The 17,406-nt window shown below is 36.8% G+C and overlaps 1 protein-coding gene across 1 annotated transcript; it reads right to left on the bottom strand.

Moving 5' to 3' along the window:
• Nucleotides 1-14,502: 14,502 nt before the first annotated feature.
• Nucleotides 14,503-15,282, bottom strand: LOC141628986 (uncharacterized). The gene has a single exon (XM_074442066.1). It carries the CDS (start codon nucleotides 15,280-15,282, stop codon nucleotides 14,503-14,505), a length of 780 nt encoding a protein of 259 aa, XP_074298167.1.
• Between the last annotated feature and the right edge of the window lie 2,124 nt (nucleotides 15,283-17,406).

Below are 17,406 nucleotides of genomic sequence, written 5' to 3'. Positions count from 1 at the left end.
ACCACGAGTTAAAGTTAAGAGGAAGTGGAAGCCCACTTCCCCTTGATCCACTCGGTTTGGCCGAACCATGCCAACAAAAGAGAGCTCTCTCTCTTTTGTAACCTAATGATAATTCATTTGAAAAATTATTAGGGTTTTGAGAAAATTGCCTCTCAAAATTCGGATCTCACATCCAACGAAAACTCACAAAACAATCCTCTCAATATTGCAAGGCAATTAGAGGATTCATTCTAGCACAAGGGCATTTCTCAGACGATCTTGGGTGCAACAATTAGGAGGAGATCTACTTTGATCTCTCATTGCCGAATTGCACTAGGACCGGAGGTTATTACTTAATCTTTATCGTTTCATTATGTTTTTCGTTTATGACTATTAATCACGTATAAAATTTGCGTTATAATCCTTCAGTTTATGGGTTTTATACGGATATTACCCTTCAAGTGGTATCAGAGCGAGGCCACGTAAATTTTTCTATGTGATTTTCATCAAACGAATTTTGAATCGATGAATTTTTGTTCAAAAATTGTCACGGCAGCCATTTTTTTTCTCGGCAATTCTTTTTAATTGCTGCGTTTTTTTGTTTTTTTTTGTGCCTTGGGATCCGTGTCAAGTTTACACGGTGTTGGTTGTCGTTTGTTTTGTTTTAATTTTAATCTTTGCATATTGTTTTGTAATCGATATTCATTGCAATATGTTAAAGATGTATCAAAATGATTGCATAAAATTTCGTGTGACACAAATTTTTGTCTCGAAAATTTTTTTTTTTGGAAGAACCGTGCGGCCTCTTGGCCTGTTTTTCTGATTTTTGCATCGATTTGCGTGCCACACTATTTTGTTAGATCATTCGATCTATTGTTTTCAATCGTTCTTCACATGTTGTAATTTTAACCGATAATTATTGCAATATGTTGAAGATGTAACAATTGTAGTTTGATTTCTATACGGATTAGATTAAAATTGCAATTGTGTTTTATCAAACCGTTTTGTTTTGATCTCTTGTTGCTCACGATTTTGAGTCGTTTAATTTTTTTTTGGCTTTTGATGCTCTCGGCAATTTCAGCACTTAAAAAAAAAAAAAAAAAAAAAAAAAAAATTCTGGGTACTGTTCACGCCCAGCAGTGACGAAAAAAAAATAAAAAATTTTTTGTTTTTTTTTCGGCCTTTTATTGCATAAAACGGTTTTATGCTCTCGCTTGATAGTGAAACGGTTCACCCACGTAAAATTAAGTTACTTTAAAACGATTTATAGTAACGGATGATCTCGGATTAAAATTAACTTGACTAAAGCGGTTTTGTCATATAATTTTAATTGTCTTTGGTGGTTTGGATAAATTTAACATAATTACGGAATTATGTCACGAATAAATTTAATTTAGTTGATGCATTTTATTTATCGTTCTTATTTAATTTGAATGTTTTTAATTACGTATTTATTTATTTTTGCAAACGATTGTAACTTAGTGTGGCCTTAGTAGAACGTGTTACCGTAATGATGGAACACGGTCTTGGTTGTATTTTGAGATCTCGTATCTCCTTTTATTTCTTTTAATTACAGTTTTTATTTAGAATGTAAATAGGTTTATATTTTGTAAATTTTAATTGTAATTTTGAGAAGACTAAGGAAGGAGACCGGATGCTCACTCCCGCTACATGGAAAAAGATGGAACATCAAGACAAGCTTTTCGGGTCCAACGGTGGATTCCAAAGTTGTATTATGTTCTTTTTACTAGGATAGGCCACACTAGGAATTTTATTTACGTATTGCATTTATTTATTTATTTTATCGTAACGATAGTATGCATCATATTCCGCCTAAAAACCAAACCACCTAATAATTGCATGAAAACTGACTCATATAGAGGTCACGCGTTAGTTTTCTATGACATTCGTATGTCACACGATTTAAGCCATCATCTAAATTAATTCATTCACGCAGTTGCTAGTTATTCGTTCACTTAAAATGAATTCAAACTTAGTTGATGGGATCTTCCTCGTATAAACAAAAATTGAGAACGGTCTTTATAGGTCAAACTCCAATGAATCCCTTCTTCGTCGGTAGGCATAATATGACCCCTTCTACGTCGGGTAAGTTGGAACCGATTGACTTATTTTATCTCAACACTATGGTCACTCGTACGATCCTGTGATCATGGTGGACTATAGATAGGATTTACGGAAATCTATCGACCAAGAGTTTTTACGGAAGAACTAGCTAAACAGTTGGCTTATCAATTTACGAAAATTGAGTCTTGGGATCACTTGTATTATTCTTGAGGGAGATCAATTATACAAGTGCAATGAGTCTACACGATTAAAATAAATTTTAATAGACTTAAATCACCTCGATGAGTTGCTTATTTCGTTTTGGTTTTTCTTTCTTTTTCAAAGTAGATCACGTTCACATAAACCGCTAATAACATGGTGGTCACTTGAACGACCCAATGCCAAGTGCCACATTGGACCGTGAGTCCTGGCTTCGGATCTTCATGAATCGGATGAATCGACCAACTCGATCAAGAATGATGGATCAAACTTCGCGGACGGGAGGCGGCATTACGGAATGCCGCCGCCGACGGAAGCTCAAATTCTGCTGAGCCGATGCCGTCAAACCCAGGCCCCACGGCTGGAATTAACGAGATCGACAAGTATAACGATTTCGCCTTGGAAGCGGGTGCGATTAAAAACGTACTCATTTTTGCATTGGAACCCAATTTACGTAAACGCTTCATAGCCCAAGGTGCAAACAAGATTTTCACCACGCTCACCAAGGAATTCTCGAAAGCACCGAGAATCGTGACCTATGAGCATACCACTCGCTTCTTTGATGCGAGACTCCAGAAGGGCCAACCGGTTAGCCCACACATTCTCAGCATGATTGAGAATGTCGAGAAGCTGGAGACGCTTGATTGTAAGATCAGCGAGAACATTGTTATTGACCGCATGCTTCATTCACTCCACGATGGTTTTTCGCAATTTAGAGCGAATTACTATATGAATGATTTGAAGAAAAGTCCCCATGAACCGCACTCCCTTCTCGTATGCACCGAGAAGGACATGAAGTTCAAAGTGGGAGCATGAAACGTAATGTTCTCGTTGTGTCAAACAAGGGCAAGGGTAAGGGCAAAGTTCAGCCAGGCCTAGCAGTAGGCAAACCGAAGTTTAAGAAGTCGGGTCCAGGTAAGAGTGGGCCTGGTGAGTCGAGCACCTCATCAGGCGCGACAAAGAGCAAGAATGAAAACATGGAATGCCATCATTGCCACAAGACTGGGCATTGGAGGTGTACATGTCCTGTTTATCATGAGGACTTAAAGGCAGGTCGTGTTAAACCTGTTGGTATGTCTTCTTCTTCTACTTTTATTCATATGATTGAGATTAACCACGCAAGTTACGGAACTTGGGTACTTGATACTGGTTGTGGTTCTCATCTGTGTAATCATGTGCAGGGGCTCCGAAACATCGAACCCCTCGTAAAGGGTGAGGTGGACCTGCGTGTTGGGAATGGAGCACGAGTGGCTGCCGTCTCAAGGGGAACATATGTGATCCAGCTTCCTAGCGGATTTGAGTTATTTTTATATAACTCGCTATTATGTACCCTCTTTCGAAAAACATTATTTCGGTTTACGCACTTGACAAACTTGGTTTTTCATTTGTAATAGAGAATAATACTTGCATTTTCTCTTTACACGATATGATTTATGGCAAGGCAGTCTCCATGAATGGAATTTATGTTTTAGATCAGACCACCGAAATATTACACGTAATGAATAAAAAGTTAAAGGTTGGTGACAAATATCAAACGTATCTATGGCACTGCCGTATGGGACACATTAATGAGAAACGCGTAAAACAGCTCATAAAGAATGGAGCTATCTCGGCCTTTGATTTTCAATCATTTGGCACGTGTGAATCATGTCTCATCGGTAAGATGACTCGAATTTCCTTCAAAGGTGTTGGAATGCGCGCTGCTGACCTATTAGGACTCATACACACGGATGTATGTGGTCCTATGTCAATCACCGCACGAGAAGGCTATAGGTATTTCATCACTTTCACGGACGATTTAAGTAGATATGGCTATGTCTACTTAATGAAGCACAAAAGTGAATCCTTTGAGAAATTCAAGGAATACCAGAATAGGGCACGTAACCTATTGGGTAGAAAGATTAAAACACTGCGTTCGGATCGTGGTGGCGAGTATCTTTCTCACGAGTTTGATCAACACCTTAAAGACTGTGGATTGCCCTACGCTTAACTCCACCTGGAACACCTCAATTGAATGGTGTGTCCGAACGGAGAAATCGAACACTACTTGATATGGTTCGATCCATGATGAGTCACACCGTGTTGCCCGACTCATTGTGGGGTTATGCTCTTCTCACACCGCTCTAATACTTAACCGAAGTCCGTCTAAATCTGTTGACAAGACTCCATATGAACTATGGAAGGGAACGGTCCCTAACTTGTCCTTTATACGGGTTTGGGGCTGCGAGGCTTATGTCAAGTGGAGACACGAGGATAAGCTCGGCCCGCGATCGGTCAAGACATACTTTATAGGTTATCCTAAAGGAACACTTGGTCATTACTTTTATTCGCCAACCGAACAACGTGTTTTTGTTGCGGCTAGTGCGACATTCTTAGAGAAGGAATTTCTCGAGAATGCAAAGAGTGATAGAACCTTCGACTTGTCGGAGATTCCAGAACCAAATACCAAGCAACCATTGGAGGAACCAATTCCTTCAATCCCGGCTGTGGTGAATATTCCTGAGGAACCTAGGAGGTCGGGAAGAGTCTCTATTCCTCCAGACAGATACATTGGTATGGTCGAGGAACATGACATAGATGACGTTCTACTCTTAACGAGTAGTGAACCCGCAACCTATAAAGGTGCCATGACTAGTTCCGACTCAAAGCTATGGCTTGAGGCCATGCAATCCGAGATGGACTCTATGTATGAGAACAACGTATGGGATCTTGTTGACTTACTCGCTAAGGTTCGTCCCCTTCAATGCAAATGGCTTTACAAGATAAAGCATTTCGTGGAAGGTCAACAAGATATCTATAAAGCACGACTAGTTGCTAAAGGTTTCACCCAAGTGCCAGGTTTGCACTACGATGAAATTTTCGCACCCGTAGTCATGCTGCGTTCCATTCGGATTATCTTAGCGATTGCCGCTTTTCATGACTATGAAATTTGGCAAATGGATGTGAAAACCGCCTTCTTAAACGGCTTTTTGGAGGAAGAGTTGTACATGGTACAACCCGAAGGTTTCATCGATCCACAACATCCTAAGAAAGTGTGCAAGCTTAAGCGTTCCATTTATGGACTTAAGCAAGCATCTCGGAGTTGGAATCATCGCTTCGACCAAGTGATTAAAGAAAATGGATTTACTCGATCGGTCGAGGAACCATGTCTTTATATCAAGTCGAGTGGGAGCAAGATTGTCTTCCTAATATTGTATGTCGATGACATACTCCTGATTGGGAATGACATACCTCTCTTAACTTCTGTGAAAGTATGGTTGAAAAACCATTTCCAGATGAAAGATCTGGGAGAGGCACAAAGAATTCTAGGCATCCGTATCTATCGAGATAGATCACGACGGATGTTATCTCTCGATCAGAGTCTTACATAGACAAAGTCCTAGAGAGATTCAAAGATGACTAACTCCAAGAAGGGGTTTCTTCCTATGGCTCCAGGGGTGCATTTGAGCAAGTCTCAGTCACCAGAGACACCGGAAGAGAAAGAGCGCATGACACGGATTCCTTATGCCTCGGCTATAGGATCAATCATGTATGCCATGATATGCACACGTCCGGACGTGGCATATGCATTGAGTATGACAAGTCGATTCCAACAAAGATCCGGGTGAATCACATTGGATGGCTGTCAAGAACATTCTTAAGTACCTACGGAGGACTAAAGATTGGGCATTGACTTATGGAGGTGAACAAAAGCTATGCGCAACCGGTTACGCAGATGCCAGCTTCCAAACGATCGTGATAACTCGAAATCTCAGTCTGGATTCATTTTTACTCTTAATGGCGCTGCAGTCAGCTGGAAGAGTTCCAAACAAACTCACATTAAAGAGATTCTACGACCGAGTCCGAGTACTATGCCGCGTCTGAAGCTACAAAGGAAGCGATATGGATGCGTCAATTCTTACATGGACTATCGGTAGTGCCTAGTTCGAATGACCCGATCACCATCTATTGCGACAATAGAGGTGCCATCTTCCAAGCTAAGGAGCCAAAGTCTAGCAACAAGTCTAGACATGTACAACGGAAAGCTCATCTAATCCGAGATTACGTGGAGCAAAAGGAAGTAGTGATAGAAAAGATTGCTACAGATGATAACATAGCAGATCCTCTCACTAAACCATTACGACAAGATAAGCATGAAGGGCATGTTAATTCCATGGGAATTAAACGTGTTCCTAAGTTGTAGTACTCTTTTATGGATTAGATTCATTCCCTTTTGTACTCTATACGACATCATCGTTTTGATAATTTTTATATATTTTGTTTTTCATGTGGTTTTGTACGACATTTTTGAACACCACAAAGTGAACTGAACAAACATCATATTTTATGGTCCTTAATTACCCACGTGAGCTGATAACTCAAGGTAATTATTTTGTGACGTTGGTTGATGGTGGGTTCAATGAGCTATAAGTCAACAGGTTGACTGACCAATCACAGAGGCGATTTATACGGATATCTCGTAGGACACAATTGTGACATCAACGTGGAGTCCTAAATGTTTTACAACATTCGGTACCCGGTCGTGGATAGGACCTCCATGGTGATCCTAAGAGTCGATTCTTTTGACTATCGACTGTCTCTTGAGACTAAGGCAGATTTTGGGTGACTTTGGTTTCTTTCTCACGGTCATCCGTAACAGGGGGCCAAGTAGATTGTTTCTGGGTCATTTCATGCTGTGCTTAGATCGGAAGGAGTTCGAGTTGAAGGAAATATTCAGCCTTTATCGGTACTCGATATTTCTCGGGGCCACTCGAGGAGTCAGAATCGAAATGCATGGCCATGCTCGAATACGAATTCGTTTTATCGCTTAAGTTACTCTCTAGTCGGGAAACCACTCTAGATACGGATCGATTGTAAAAATACGACCTTTGCGGATCCGACCACCGCAAATTGTTTTACATTGAGTGGGAGAAATTTTAAATGAATATGAGAATCGGTTATCGCACATACACTTGTACGGACAAGTGGGAGTTTGTTGAGCCGTGTCCCTCCAGTTAGTGCGGATAACGTCATTGCACATACACTTGTACGGACAAGTGGGAGCTTGTTGGGGCCGGTGTCCTTTACGCTTAGTGCAAGGACTTATAAATCTCTAAAAGGATCAAAGGGTATACTTTTGTATCATAATCAGTTGGTCCACGTTTATCAATAACGGTTGGCTTGCTAGATAAGTTTGACGTTATTGTCATACAGATGGCGGTGATCAACTGGTCCCTAAAAGTCACACCTATAGGATACGTTTGAGAGATGTGACGGTATGAAAATACAGTCATGTAGATGCCAAATTTGACTAACCAGTTAGTCTGAGTTATTTGACTAATAATTAGTCAAAATGTGATGTTGAGATATTTTATTTAATACGGATTAAATAATAATGGCTAAGGCGAATTAAGCAGTTAATTCGTAAATTGAATATAAGCGTTTTATATTTGATTAATGTATATTGAATAAACTAATTATACAATATTGTCTTTGTCGGACATGTATTAACATTTCAACTAATCCGTGTTATTAGTTAATGTTTTAATTACCGATAACCGATGACAATTTATAATTAAAAACCCGTCGTATACGTTTTAGCAATTAACGAACCGGACCACGAGTTAAAGTTAAGAGGAAGTGGAAGCCCACTTCCCCTTGATCCACTCGGTTTGGCCGAACCATGCCAACAAAAGAGAGCTCTCTCTCTTTTGTAACCTAATGATAATTCATTTGAAAAATTATTAGGGTTTTGAGAAAATTGCCTCTCAAAATTCGGATCTCACATCCAACGAAAACTCACAAAACAATCCTCTCAATATTGCAAGGCAATTAGAGGATTCATTCTAGCACAAGGGCATTTCTCAGACGATCTTGGGTGCAACAATTAGGAGGAGATCTACTTTGATCTCTCATTGCCGAATTGCACTAGGACCGGAGGTTATTACTTAATCTTTATCGTTTCATTATGTTTTTCGTTTATGACTATTAATCACGTATAAAATTTGCGTTATAATCCTTCAGTTTATGGGTTTTATACGGATATTACCCTTCATTATTTTGAGTATTGATCATCGACATATTGAAATAGTAGATTGTGGTGTAATATCGTGTCTTACATTATGACCTTTAATTAGTATATTATTAGGAAACAAAATTTGATTTTTTTTTATCTCTGAGGAAATTAAAGATCAAAATTTATTTTTATCATATTTATAATTAATATTTTTCACTTAAAATATATAAATTTGTGCAAGTTCAAATAAGTTAGCTAAAGTTATAAATCACAAATTGTACGAAGCAGTATAATCATTTTTTTATTAATATGAAATAAATGTCATAAATTTCATGAAAATATTTAATGCGTTAGAGAACTATATAAGAGTTGGCAAGTACGTGACCCCCTTTTAGGGTTAAATTTTTTCATTTATTTTTTTATTTTTGCCTAAAGGTTGTTAAAGCATCGTATTATGTATGACGAAGAATATGTCTCACCCTTCTCCAATTCGTATCTCTCCCTAAATCATAGTGATGATGTGCTCAATTTACACAAAAAAAAAATATATAGCATCAACAATAATTAGTTTGCTCCATATAATTGAATAGTATCGTTTTTTATGCATGTAAAATTGTCAGAAGAAAAGTTTGAGAGAGACGGTCTTCACTATGTTAGGGTTAGACTACTCTTACTCTTTTATGTGTTTTTCATGACTTTTTTTTAATGTTAACCGTTGCTTGAATTGAATCTTAACCATATACATATTTCTATAATAAGTGTATCTAATTTACCTTCAAGCCTCATTCAAATCTATTTTATTACTCGTGGTATCATTTTTACTTTAAATTGTAAAATAATTGCACAATAAAGTTTTTCAAAACATTTACTCATTTGTCATAATATGATATTTCGATTCGCAAATTAGCAGCAACTTTCTTTATCTTTTAATACTCCTTGAAAAATAGATATCAAACTTTGTACTTATCAATAATTTGTGAATATCTTATTTAAATTTTGATTAATATACTTTTATATAATGACAAATGAATGTAAATAATATAATAATAAATCAATAGAAGTTGAAGTGTTTTGTGAGGGAAATAACTTTAAAATTAGTAGGAGAATACATATGACATTTGAAAAATAAACTTCGTATTATGTATAATTATATATGACATTAACAATAACAAAAGACGTATGGACATATTTCAGCGTTCATTTTACTCTTTACATGCGTAAATTCCATGTAGTACGTATTATGCATGCACATTTGTCACAACCCGGTTCGCCATAGGGCCTTTTAGCCTCATAATACCTCATTTTTTTAACCGGAAGTTGTTATAAAATTGGATATTATAAATATATTAAAGGTTTTTTTCCTTCTAATTTAATAAAAAGTGAACAAATACTAATGAATAATTTTTTATATTAATAAATTGTAGATAATTAATTTATTTCCTGTTTCTAATAATAAAATTGCAAAATAATTAATTAATTCTCATTTCTAATAGGAAAATCATATTCCAAATTATAATAGAAAAAATTTAAATAATTATTATCTCCTAATTCTAATAGTATAAAGGGAAAAAAAGTCTTAATAAATTGTTAATTTATTTCCTATTTCTAATAGGAAAATGGTAAAATAATTAATTAATTCTCATTTCTAATAGGAAAATTATATTCCTAATTATAATAAAAAAATTGTAAATAATTAATTATCTCCTAATTCTAATGGCAATAGTATAAGTAGAAAAAAAAGCCTCCTTTAGTTATATATATTAATTCTTCCCTATTTCCTTATTCGGATTATTCGTGTTTTCTTCCCTATTTCCTTTTTTGGGTTGATTTGTGTGGTCCAAATTAAATTGCATGTGGGGTAGTGTGTTTTGTGTGGTCCAAATTCACTTTCTTATTTCTTGTGCAAAAAGAAAAGGGGAAGAATATAGTGGATAGGAGGGAGTATGTTTTTTAAATTGGTGGTCATTGACTTTAAATAAAAAAACAAACTAAAGTAGTGTTGACCTAGAAATGGGTGGATCTGGTTGGTGAATTGTATTTGGGATTTTTGTGTTTATAATAAATAATTAGTTTTGTGGTCTGTGCAATTTTCGTGATTATTATTGAAATATTATTATATAAATCATATTATAGGGGAATTTAAAATATATTGTCTTATTTAAACTTTATCCTATTGTACGGAGTATTGTATATATACCTCTCGTAATGGAATAAGAAAATAGATCTGTCTCTCTTATATTCTATCTTTTCTCTACAATTGTCTATTCTCTTTATTTCATAACACTTTATTAGATTATCAGCACGAGTCTTAACCGACTGAGCGAAAAGGAGTTAATAGTATTTGTTCATATTATTATTAAGATTTGATAATCAAGAGGTTTATATAAGGTCTTATTCTATTATTTTTAGCCAATTCAGATCTGATAATCAGAAGGTTCATATTAAATCTTATATATTATTCACTGATCTAGGTACGTTTTATATAATTCATATCAATTCTTATTCTATTATTCTACTAATTAAAGTATCCATCAGTGGCTCAAACATCTAAGGAGATAGGATTCGTTTGGTTGATCAAGGAATTTAGTTTTCCTAGGAACTTCAATTTCATAGGAATTAAAGTTCCCGCATCCAATTCAGGTGAATTTAGCAAAAGTGTATGTCGCTCATGTAGGAATTAAATTTCATGGGAACTACCAATGACCAAGAGGGGAGTATGTAAGCCAATTCCTGCGTCATGTAGGCATTGGAAGTTCTTGTGAACTAATGCCTCCATTTTCCAAAAAATATGGCAACCAAATAACTCATGTTTTTTGCAAATCATGAGATTCTGAATTGATGTATTTTTAAAGTGTCAACTAAACGACACCATTATTTTTCTCCTAAGAGACTTGTAAGTATGTTTATTTGCTGTTAATTTATGGCGGTACGCATTGTTGTCAGAATCTCGATTCGATCCTACGATTCTACGATTTTATGATTAAAAAATGCTTGACCGATCCTGGATCTTACGATTTTATCATGGTTGTAGAATCTTACGATCCTAATCATCTGAAAATTTCTAGAGGTAGAATCATAATATGATCCTATGATCTTACGATCCTATGATCCGATTTCATAGCAAAAAAACTTAATATATATTTTTATATAATGACATCGTAAAACTCAAATTTCGGGTAAGTTGTAGAAACATGTTCATATATATAATAATATTAAAATCATTAATTATCAATATTTTATGAATAAATATTAATAAATAAGTATTTTGATCTTCAATGATATGTTTTTAACAAATAAAAAACTATAATTTGTGAGTTTGTAGAATCTTACGATTCTACGATCCGATTCTACCGATTCGATCCTACCCTCCCTATCGATCCAAAGTAGAATCCCGATCCTGACAACATGGAGGTACGTGATTTAAACAACATGCAATAATACTTAGGAATAGTTTCCTTCCTAATTTTTCTTTCCACTTTGAATTTTGTGGGTAGTGAGTGATTATTGGTTTTAAAATTAATTTTTTTGTGAACCATGTAATAACTAGAAGTAAAATTTATGTTTGTCTTAGTACTTGTCCGTAAATCACAAAATTGTTTAAATTACTAAAACACAAATTTTAACACTTATATTCTTGTTCTACAATCTACTAAGAGAGATTTCTTAATGGTGTATTGGTGTCTATTAGATATTTATCAGTCCTGTAAATTTTAAATACTTTGGACTCGAAGTTCCATATATGCGGTGATTAGATTTTGGGGACAGGATATATTATATAATTTTGGACCTGAAGTTTAAGAAGATCTATGTTATAAGATGAGCACATATGTCCATATTATGCGTTTGACCTGAAGTTCAAAGTTTTAAAGGTGTGTGTAATACTTTAACACCGTCTCATCAATAATACATTATATTTATATTGTTAAGTGCAAGTGGCCAGAAGTCCACATGTAAATGCTAGTGGCTAGAAGTTCACAGCTGCGATTTTTTGAACCGCATTTGAGTTTCAAATGAATAAAGCGGTTTTTATTAAGGGAAAATTATTTCCGAATTGATTCTTGTCTGCCTAAAGTTGAACAATATAATGAATCTGAAATTTGATCCATTCTTTGAAGTGAATGTGACATCTCATAAAGACTCTACCTATAGCAGATATCGAGAATATGACGTTATGTTATGCCTAATATTGCGACCTAAATTGAGCCTAGTAATGTGGCCTTGCTTATTGAGTCAAGCAAAGAAGCCTTAATTGTGCTTAATGATGTGGCCTTATTGAGTCATATATACTGCAAATTCGATATGAGAAAAGAAAAAAAAAATGTATACAAGTGGAAATTTTGATAAGCACAATATAACCGAAGTTCATAATGTTAAAATTATGACTAGAAATTCACATCAAAAAATATCTAACCGACTGGGCATGAACATACGGACGAGTCTCTAATCCTAATATGTATGCTCGTTCTAAAATTGGTACGCCCCTAATTTCCTTAATATTCGTGTAATTGAAGGGTTGCAGAAACTTTATACACGGAACACGTTGTATGCTATGTTAACTAGTGTAATACCCGTGAAAATTTACGGGATTGTCTCTAATTTTTTTAAACTAAATCTACTTACTAATTTTGTAAATTTAATGTAGTACACGCACACGATATTTCTAATACTGTTTTTTTACTAATCTTGCTATCACTATCACTACAACTCACGCCACTCATCCGCTACTATTGTTCCTTTTGTTACCATTCTAGTATTATTGGTTTTTTTAAAGCGGGACTCAAAGTAAATAATCAAAATAATTTCTTAATAGCTACGTCTCATAAGGTCATTTATGTAATTGATACGGAGTAGATGGTTTTTCAATAACTTTAGTGGAAAACCGTCTCACATAAGAATTTGTTAATTTGAAATTGTTTAGAGTTTGAGATTGAAATAGAGCTTAAATGTGTGTAATTTTTTTAGTTATTTTATATAATCCAACCGTAAAAACAAAAAACAAAAAACAAAAAAACAAAAAAACAAAAAAACAAGAAAACTATATTTCCTCTAAAAAAATCGGGACATATATGTTGACTACGATGGTTTTACTAACCCTCCTCCAACCCTCCGTTCTTCATACACTCTCGAAATACTTTTTACTAACCCTCCTTTCTTCAATCTAGGAAGGTTTTACTAAGCCTACGTCCTTCATTATTTAGAATTGAACCTTATTTCGGTTATTTATCACAAATTTCAGAATAAGACGGTTTTCATCTAGAAAAAAAGCATCATTTGTTGCTATCAATTAAAAAGTAATCTCTATATAAATGGACCGTCTTATACTATCAGACCGTCTCACATAATAACTATTGTATTGTTATTTATTGTTAAGCACTATATTGAAAATAATATCCCTTCTTATATTAAGGGGGTGTTTGACCTTGCTTATCTAAAATAGCTTTTCCTTTTTAAAAGGAGTTTTTTCATAAACTACTTCTCATAAAAACTGTGATCATTTGGCCAAAGTTTTAGAAAAATTATTTTTCGTTATTTTGATATATGTGATAAATTCTTGATTCTTGTGAAAATACTAGTAAAAGTAGAAGTAGAAGTAGAAACACCTATTTACTACTTCTACTTCTAAGGGTAGTTATTATTTTTTTTAGCCTTTTAAAAGTGCTTTTTAAATCCCTAAAACATGGTGTTTGGCCTAGCTTTTAATTTTTCATTTACAAAATCACTTATAAAGCTAGGGCAAACACCCCCTAAGACTTAAAAGAGGGTTAGGCAACAATTTTGATACAACATTTTCAATTGTGGTGATTAGAGAAAAAAAGAAATATATCATCAATTTTTGGAAATTATTACCGTTTACTTTATTAGAGTTTCTAAGACGAAACTTTAAAAGTAGTTTTCAACATATAAATGCTATTTTTTTACTTCACTTGAAAAATTCGCTTATACAATAACTAAATAATTGATTTTTTTTTTGTCAGCTGTAAATGAAGGTTTTACAGTTTCATGGCTTGCTTAGCAAGGCTATGCGCAAGGTCATTTAGCTGCCTCGGAATAAAATTAAAACATAAACAATGAAAAAAACTAAAAGAACCCCGAAGGTCCTTCAGAAGCCCCGTAATCCTGTGGTTATCTTTGTCCACCCCCGCTATTTGGCTGATAAGTTGCAAGCAATCCGATGAAATATCCAGGTGAAGAATCCACTCTTCACGTGCCCACTCCACGATATCACGAATCCCCAGAGCTTCAGCCTACAGCGGCGATTCAGCTCTGGTATGTACCTGTCTACGACCTAGCTCCTGCCCCGTGTCATCGTAAGCAATCCACCAGAAAGCCGCCTCAAAGGTTTGATTCCAGCTAGCGTCCACTTTAACACGTACCACCGTACAACCGGTCGGCTTACCTATAACACACACAGGATGACCATTTCGAATGTCTATAACTTCCCTTTGGGATGGTCCCTCTTCCTCACTTCGCAAGTCATTCCGAACCTGCCTCGAGTCAAGGGATTTACACAAGATGTGCACTTTCTCCCCGATGACATTATAGACCATATTCGTGATCACATGCGAGTTGACCGCTTGGTCCTGGAGTTTGATTTTGTTCCTCATTGTCCATAAGCCCCACAACGTGGCCACAAAGTGGATCACCTGGTACGTCCCCTCTTCTCTTTTGTTCAAATAGTGGATCCAGTCGCAAATCCAATTAGAAATCGGAATGCCTCCTGCACCCTCGACCCGAATGCTTAGAACCGATCCAGCCCAGATCCTCCCTGAAAAACCACAGTCCCTAAAGAGGTGTTCAGGAGTTTCCATATTTCGCTGGTCTCCTCTACGCATACCATAAAAAGTATCCGCTTCAATCTTCCGCTTAGCAAACTCATTCCCGGTCGGTAGAACATTAGTAATAATTTTCCAGAGGAGAAGTTGCCACATCTGTGGTACAAGCAACTTCCAAAGCACTTTCCGACAGAAAAGTCGTCCTCGATCGCTGAATCTACTGTTGTCCTTTACCGTTCCTGCTTTGTCCATGTAGTCTGTAAAGATTAAGCCATATCCACTCTTTACCGTATAGATTCCCGTTATTGTGAGTGGCCAAAAAACCTTATCGTCCCTTCTCATTTCACATTGCGGTATAGCAAGGATCCGTGTAGCCCACTCCTCCGTGAACAGGCCTTCGATGAAGACCTTATTCTACCTACCATCGGATTGGAAAAGATTCCGTACCTGTAGGTTAGCTAGGTGTCCGTTATTTTGGTTTAGCCATTCAATTTTAGGCTCCGGCCTCTCTCCCCCCACCCATCTTGCTGTCCAGATATTAATCTTCGAGTCAAAACTAAGCTTCCACCCCATATTCTCCATAATGACAGTTAGCCCATATAGGATGCTACGCGTACCCCATGAACACCCGGAACCCCTGATAGGAGTCATACCCGGCTGTATCACTTGAGTGCCAAAAAGCTTTTGTCTGAAAAGCCTGCAGAAAAGAGATGACTCTCCAGAAACGATTCTCCACCCATGTTTAGCCAATAATGCTTGATTAAGACATTTCACATTCCGTATGCCCAAGCCACCCGCACTCTTCGGTAGACTCAGAAAATTTTTGCTACACCAGTGGATATTATGCCCCATCTTACATCCCGTCCACCAAAATTGTGCCAAAATAGAATTAATCTTTTTTGCCACACTTACCGGAACTTTGAAGACCGATAGAAAATAATTTGAGAGATTTGATAGAACCGATGAAATCAGAGTAAGACGTCCTACTGGTGATAGAAAAATCCCATTCCACGAAGAAATGCGTCTGGTGACATGTTCAATAAGTGCATTAAAGATGCCTTGCTTTGAATCTTTAAATTCGGCTGGGATCCCCAGATATTTCCCAATACCATTGTTCTTCTTGATATCAAAAGCTTTCATAATCCTCTGTGCTTTGGCCAAAGTAGTATTCGGGCTAAAAAGTATCCCTGACTTATCCACATTCAACCTTTGACCCGAGGCGTCGCAATACTCCTTGATGATTTGAACCAAATGGGTTACCGTACTCCCCTTATCCTTGAAAAAGAAGATCGAATCATCCGCGAAGAAGAGGTGTGTAATAGGACGAACTTCCTTAACCAGTTGAACACCATGTACCAACCGACGCTCATGCGCGTGGTTTACATTTCGGGATAGTACTTCCATACACAGAATGAAGAGGTATGGGGATAGAGGATCACCTTGTCTTAATCTACACCTAGGTTTGAATTGTGGTAAAGGGACACCATTTACCAGAATTTCATAACTCACCGTCGTGACACAGCTCATCATAAGCGAAATCAAATGCTGAGGAAAGCCGTATTTTACCAACACCGCTTCCAAGAAGTCCCATCTGACCCTGTCATATGCCTTACTCATACCCGCCTTGAAGGCACCTAATGCTTGTCTCCCCTTTCCATGACTCGAAATTTTATTGATGGCCTCATGAGCCACCAGAATATTGTCGCTAATGTTCCTCCCCGGGAGAAAAGCATTCTGTGTTTCACTTACGAGCGCACTCATCACCTTTGCCAAACGGTTTGCTATACACTTTGTCACAATCCTCATCATCACGTTACAAAGGCTAATAGGGCGGTAGTCCGTAACCCCCTCCAGGTTTTATTTCTTTGGGATAAGCGTGATAAAAGTTCTATTGAGCTCCCGTAACACCCTCCCGGAATTCAGAATAGAAAGAATAGCCTTTTTAAAATCACCTTTGATCATGGACCAGCACCTTTGATAAAAGACTGCGGGGATACCATCAGGTCCCGGAGCCTTGAGAGCTCCCATTTGGAAAACCACCGTGCGGACCTCCTTCGGCATAAAGGTCTACCTAAGCGGTCTAATTCATCCTGAGAGAAAGAGTGATCAAGATGCTTGAGTATGAGTTCAAACCCAGACCTTTCTCGCCACTCCACGCTGTCATTCGAGGATAAATAAAGATCCATAAAAGTTTGCTGGAATTCATTTCGGATTAGGCCCTCTTCATATTTCCGAGTTCTATCCAAGTCTTTAATCCCATGTATATGATTTCTCCCCGCCCGACCCTTTACCCAATTAAAGAAGTATTTCGTGCAAGTATCCCTATCAACCATCCATTTGATCTTTGCTCGTTGCCTCCAGAATGCCGCCGCCGCC

This window comes from Silene latifolia, chromosome Y (genome assembly GCF_048544455.1).
Source record: "Silene latifolia isolate original U9 population chromosome Y, ASM4854445v1, whole genome shotgun sequence".
NCBI lineage: Eukaryota > Viridiplantae > Streptophyta > Magnoliopsida > Caryophyllales > Caryophyllaceae > Silene > Silene latifolia.
Note: the sequence above shows the minus strand (reverse complement) of the source record. Positions and strands in the feature narration are given on the sequence as shown.